Source organism: Salmo salar, chromosome ssa10 (genome assembly GCF_905237065.1).
Source record: "Salmo salar chromosome ssa10, Ssal_v3.1, whole genome shotgun sequence".
Lineage (NCBI taxonomy): Eukaryota > Metazoa > Chordata > Actinopteri > Salmoniformes > Salmonidae > Salmo > Salmo salar.
Genome location: NC_059451.1, coordinates 65,149,700 through 65,156,342, shown reverse-complemented (window position 1 = coordinate 65,156,342; position 6,643 = coordinate 65,149,700). Strand labels below are relative to the sequence as shown.

The window sequence follows — 6,643 nt, the reverse complement described above, 5'->3', positions numbered from 1 at the left end:
TCTATTCGAAAAGTTTGGTATAATATTCCAAAATGACATCAGCCGTCAGCCAAGTTTTACCTTTGATGGCTGTTAAAATGATTATTTAGATGGGGAATCAATAGGGTAGCATTATCGGAGGACACAGACAGAACATTATAATGATGTACAAACAAAAGTAATTTGTTTAAGAGTCATTGCCATAGTAGAGCCATAGGCACAGTGCACAGTGCATATTCATGTTTTTGATTCAATTGACTTTTGCAGATACAATACTCGATGAATTTGTTGCACAGCTTGTCATAAATTGCTGTGTGATAAAACCTATGGAACTGGGCTGGAAAAAGAAGAGGAAGCTCTTTCTGATCGATGTGTAATATTACACTATAATAGAGTTTGGGTTGCCTTCTGATAACAACAACAATTCGATTTTTTTTCCTGAGGGAACTTCACTTGTCATTGAAATGAAATTGTATGAATTGAAATTGAATTATTTAAATTAATTATATTAATTATTTCAGGTAATTGAGCAAAATAAAGACCTAGTCCATTGTGCAGATCAAATCTTCCATCCAACCACAAGCAACCATGTCCTGCCCTTTACTAGAGTTAGATCATAGACTCACAGGTGATATCAAAGTCCACTTTCACATTGCAGAGATCTGTGTCACTCTGTCTCTACTTTTTTTCTGGCCTCTGCAACACTGGCCAACGGCTCCCACAGTGTCAATGCCAGTTCCATGTCACAAGCTAAGTCAACAGACCCCTTGGCAGCATCCACCTATAGAAGGAAACTAGAAGTGCTTTTTCAACCTGCTGCCTCAGGTGACTGCGGTACTGTTCAGCTGGTATTTACATTGGAATATTTTCACTTCCATTGCCGCCTGATGTTTACGTACGCTTGTAAAAAGTAGTCATTGTACACTCCATTTGTAGCCTACTCTCTCATTTATCCTTTACAATAAAGAATTAAGTGTCTCACTTGGCCAATCAAGGTGTCCCAATTTGCCAGTATTGACTGAAAAAAATTTGGTCTTAGGACAATTTATGTTTGAAGAAGAGTCATCCATTCTGTGTTAAATCATTTTTATTTTATTTTGTATAGTGTATTAAGAGTTCTTAAGCTATTTAGAATGGTATCATGTTGGGGGTTGAGACAATGGGATGATTCTGTAAGGTGTTCCAGAAAGCACATTTTCAGGAAGAGTCCCACTTTACCAATACTAACACTAAATGTGGAAAATGATATCTCTCTCTGTCTCTCTGTCTCTCTGTCTCTCTCTCACACACACACACACTCACACACACACGTTTGCTCGCGCGCACTCTCTTTCGCTCTCTCTCTCTTGCACTTTTCCGTAGAGTGTCGTTGGACCACTTATCTTGACCGCGAGCCCTCTCGGTCGGTTCAGACATGCGCGGGGAGTGGGCATGGAGAAGGGGGGAGGTAAGGGGCGGGTTTTGGTATATAATACTTCTCCCTGAGAACTTTTGCCTGTCGCCTGGTCTTTGGGACAGCCTCTCACTCAACATCTCTATAGCACTCACCAACTGGGAAACTAACTCAACTGCAACCTCTCCAACCAAATAACGCTCAACGTTAGATTACTGCCAACAGACATGGAAACCCAGAAAAGACACGAACACCACTCAGTTTGCCACACCTGCCGGAGAACGGAAAACACAAGAATGAAGGTAATCTATGGAAACCCAACACTTCTTGCTCTTCTGCTTGTTTTATGCACGTAAAACGATCAATATTTCTACATTGCAAAGACATGCGTAATCGAATACGCTGGCTGGGACAACCTCTCTGGGCTTTTACCCTAGCTTGTTTTTTTTTGTGTGTTTGCGCATTTTTGGTGAGAAGGGACAATTTGAGAACGCGTTGAAATAGAAATAACTTGACGAGTTGAGAATGTTGAAGGTGCAGACATTGAAATGGGTTGATTCTTGCATTTAGCTACCTTTCAGTCGGCTACAATACCGACACTTTTTTTAAAGATCCTTACTCTGTCTGGGCACTGTTATGCCGAAACATGATCTTCCCCACTCGCATCTTGTTAGTGCGTCCCTTTGCTGAACTCGGGATAAACAGGAGATACCTCAAAGACCGCTAGGGGGCGAGTCCTGCGGGTGATAGAGCTCCGTCTCCCCGTTACCAGAGGGCGAGCTAGGGGAAATATATGCTGAGTAAAGGGGATTGAGATAGGCTAGTCAATCGGCAACTGTCTTGCAACTTGTTGAGCCGGTTGTGTAAGAGTTCAGCAGAGATATGGTATCTTTTCCCAGAGAGTAAGCAACTCTTCGAGTTGTAACAAGGCGATCACTGATCACTGCGTAAAATACAGCTCAAATACAAAGTAGCACAGAATGAACATGTTTCATTGCGCCGGACTTTTAACTGTAAAAAAAAAAAAAATACTTTTGGTTTACGAATCCATATTGGGTGCATTTCATGACGCCGTAGATTATTTGTGAGAGACGCGGTATATTATTTGTGAGGGTCGATGCAAGATATTGATTAGAAGCTTATTATCTGACGTTTGGGTTTTTGGATTCCGAAATGTATATTTAACCTACATTTCTGAACAGCGGCTATGGAAGGCACCGACGGTTAGCCTACCAGTTTGTATCGTGTGCAGTGAACGTTTGATTTTTTTAGATGTGTTATGTTCTCTCCTCAGGTCAAGATGATGTCTTCGTCAAATCGAGTGCTGGTCATTGCGCTGGCACTTACTCTGTACATCGTTGAAGTGGCCTCGGCAGAAACGCTATGTGGAGGAGAGCTGGTGGACGCGCTGCAGTTCGTCTGTGAAGATAGAGGATTCTATTTCAGTACGTTTCACTTACGCCCCGCTGTAACTTTCATTTAATAGTGTTTTCCCTTTTTATTTTCTGCTGGCTTTCCAAGCACATTGACTGTCTCTCACTCTCGTGTTCCTGTACTGAGAGCACATCTTTGTGTCTGTCACTGTGTGTGGTATGCGTGTGTTCGCTCGCTCTCTTTCTTTCACACACACACACGCACGCACACACACGCAACCAGCTGTGCTTCGCTGCGATGTGTCTGAAGACGAAAGCCTTTGCGATACTACTGAGTGGACGCGTTCTGTTGCTGTAGCCTACCTCAGATTGCATATGAAAGGCCGGCGAGCAGGGAAGGCACACACAACTCAATGCGACACAATGGGCCACTTGTTTACCACGCATTCCGTGGGGGAAAGTAATAGCACCCAAGAGGCATACCAGTCACCTCACCACGAATGTACCCAGGGCTATAGGCAACCACACTGCGTTTGATCTAGATTTGAAGGATTCAATTATTTCGGTTGAGGGAGGATTACTACTGTACTATTATTAATAGCCCTGTTATTGCTCTTCTAGTAGACTTCATCTAGACTATAGCATATAGTAAAAATGATGTGATTGTTATTATTAGCTGACCTAAAATGAATCTGTACAATAACTTGTACATGCAGTTATCAGTATGTAGAACTGAGATGGTTCCTGTCCTCTCTTCCCCGTCTTCTCCTCTCCCCCCTGACACATACAGCAAAAACAAAAGGTGGACAATTTCACTTTTTAAATATTTGTAATCTCCCACCCACTGGCATTGACAAAAAAATCTTTGTGCTGCTGCTTGCTAAGAGAGGTCATTATCCAATTTGGGCCAACATAGATGGGCTCCTCCCCCTCCTCCCTCTGGTTCACCCTTGCTTTTTCTCTCATGTTCCTCTCTTCCTGCAATGAAATACTGGTCTGCCTCTCCTGAGGTTTCTCCAACATTGTGTTGGGGGTGAAGAAGGACTTCAAACAAGGCCGTTATTGATCATGGATAGTACTCCCCTGTGCTAGGTCTTACTTAACCCTCCAACTCTCTCTCTTCTCATACCCCCCCCCTTTCTGTCTCTCTTTTCTCATACCTTTCTCCTCTCATATCTTCTCATTCACTCTTTTCCTTTCTGCCTCCCTTGCATGATCTACCTCTTTGCTGATAGATAATGCAAGGGACTCACACTCTTTGTCTTTAAGTGCATTTCTCTCCATTCTCTCATATCTCTCTGAAAGCGCCCCTCCTTCCCATCTCCTGTCTTTCCCCAGCCTTTCAGATGTACTGTATGTGGACTCCCCCTCCCCCTTCCCTCTGCTGAGTTGGCAAGGGATAAGGTCAAAGGAGAGTGTCCATGTTGTGTGTTTACTCACTCAAATAGTGAGGGTTTCAGATCTATGTGTCTCTTTGTCTGTATTTGGCTATGTGTGTCTCTGTTTCTCTCTTCTTGGCTGTGTGAGTATGTGCTTGGCTGTGTGTCTCTAGTCTCTGTGCTTGGTTATGTCTCTCTGTGCTTGGCTATGTTTTGTCTGCATTCTCCAGTGTGTGAGGAGTATTTACTGCTGTATTTACCCTCTAAAGGACTTCTGGATGGCTTAATTAAATACCCTAACAAGATGACCACTTCCAAAAACAAACACACCAACAAACAAACATCAACTTTTGTCAGAGTTGGGCTCAGATAGCCTTTTATCCTATGTTTGGTCAAAGTGAAGTAGGCCCATTGGATTTGTCAATTGGGGGGAAACATTATGGATTTGATGGATTTGGCCAAACTGCCAACGCTGCTATCTTGATTCACTTTCAGTGTAATTTAATTACAAGTCTCTCCTCTCCTAATGATCTCACTCTCCCTTCCTCTCTCTTTCTGCAGGTAGGCCAACCAGCAGGTCTAACAGCAGACGCTCCCAGAACCGTGGTATCGTGGAGGAGTGTTGTTTCCGTAGCTGTGACCTCAACCTGTTGGAGCAGTACTGTGCCAAACCTGCCAAGTCAGAGAGGGACGTGTCGGCCACCTCTCTACAGATCATTCCCATGGTGCCCACACTCAAACAGGTACGACCTGTATGGGAAAACCAGGAGACCAGCCCTACCTGTCCTCCTCTGTCCTTGACCTGTCCGTATGTGTCCCTATCTATCCCCATATCTCACTTGTCTCCGTTCCATCGCGTGCTGAACCCGTATGCCCCCGTCTGTGGGAGTGGCGATAAAGCCGTTTGAGGGTTGTGTTATCTTGCGAAAATAGTCGGCGGTAAGCAAGTATCTCCTTCCGAGACTGCTGACCGAGGTGGAAAACACCAGGGCCCGAGAGTACATTTGGGTAGAGCGGATAAGGTTCAACTGCAGGTTGGTCACAGCTGGTGAGAAAGTGAGCAGATTAGAAATTGTTGTTGTGAAACGTTACACCTGCCTGTTAGGGTCAGATCCATTCAGCCCCCTTCAAAACAACCCAAACAAAGAACATCAAGTTCCTTTTTTTCAACATTTGCAATGTGCCTCGATTAGTCATGGAACACTAGATGCTCCAAAACGTGCATACATTTGGCACCCTTCGCTGAAACAGCAATAGCTATCTAGCCCTGAGAAACAGTCACTGTGAATCAAGTCAAAAGCGTGCACACGAAAACTTCAAAAGAAGCTGCAGGCTTTTTAACTCTGTGAACAACAACCTCAACTGTGGGCAGCATTCCAAAACTCTTAAATGTCTTCCTCTTCTCATCTCCTGTTCTTTACGACTACCCCCTCAGGGCTGGATAGATAGATATCCCTCCGTTTTGACTTTCAACTGCTGTTTAATGTCAACATCAGTTGGTTGTGAAATAAGGCGGCGATAGGACTATTTAGGACTGCTAATGACTGTTTAAGACCGTTTAGGACTATTTGACTGTTTAGGTATGTTAAAGACTAATGTTACATGTCTACTAGGTGTTGTGAGTGCGAGGGGGATATGTTGGGACACATCCCCAGTCGTGTCTTGGCAGTGAAACGAGTTGACTGCTCTCTCTCGCCCAGATGTTTCCAGGCTGGGGAGTGAATGGGGAGATAAACTGCAATTGATGTGTGTGTGTCTAGGGAGAAAGAGACACTTTCACACAGAGTACTCTCAAAGTGGCATGACCCAAACAAGCCATTCAGGAGGAGTACTAGTTACGCATAAATTCTGCCCCCACCCACCCATTCTCTATCTCTCTCATATGCATGCGCACACACACACAAACAACCCCCCTCCCCCTCTGCATGGGGAGTTCCCAGTCTCACTGTTTTAAGGAATTGGCCAGGGATAGTGTTTTTTCACCGGAATGTGTTTACTGCCGAGATAGGTGTGTGTTGGGGGGAGGGGTCATTTAGTGAACAATGAATGTGTGGTCACTCGAATGCATTGAGATAGTCTCCCGCATTCCCTCAGACATTATGAGGAGGGGGCGGAGCCTAGCTCTTGTTGACAACTTTCTTTAGGGGTTGTCAGGGGAAGATAGCCATTGTAATCAGAATCAGCAGTGACCTTCAAAGGTATGGTGAGCTCCAAATGTACCGACAATTTTTTCAACTCTCTCCCTCTTTTTCCCAACTCCACAGGATGTCCCAAGAAAACATGTGACTGTGAAGTATTCCAAATATGAGGTGTGGCAGAGGAAGGCTGCTCAGCGGCTCCGGAGGGGCGTCCCGGCCATCCTCAGGGCCCGGAAGTTCCGGAGGCAGGCGGTGAAGATCAAGGCCCAAGAGCAGGCGATGTTCCACCGGCCTCTGATCACCCTGCCCAGCAAGCTTCCCCCAGTCCTGCCCCCCACGGACAACTACGTCAGCCACAATTGAGCCTCCTCACCAGCACCC

General features: G+C 44.9%; 1 protein-coding gene across 1 annotated transcript in view; it reads left to right on the top strand.

The window, feature by feature from the left end:
- Window positions 1–1,476: 1,476 nt before the first annotated feature.
- Window positions 1,477–6,643, top strand: part of igf2b (insulin-like growth factor 2b) — a 5,224-nt gene continuing 57 nt past the window's right edge. Inside the window, 4 exon segments of the mRNA NM_001123647.1 lie at window positions 1,477–1,674; window positions 2,667–2,817; window positions 4,686–4,867; window positions 6,389–6,643. The exon segment at window positions 6,389–6,643 is cut by the window's right edge and continues 57 nt beyond it. Of these exon segments, the coding sequence (NP_001117119.1) occupies window positions 1,600–1,674; window positions 2,667–2,817; window positions 4,686–4,867; window positions 6,389–6,625 (645 nt within the window). The 5' untranslated portion in view covers window positions 1,477–1,599 and the 3' untranslated portion in view covers window positions 6,626–6,643.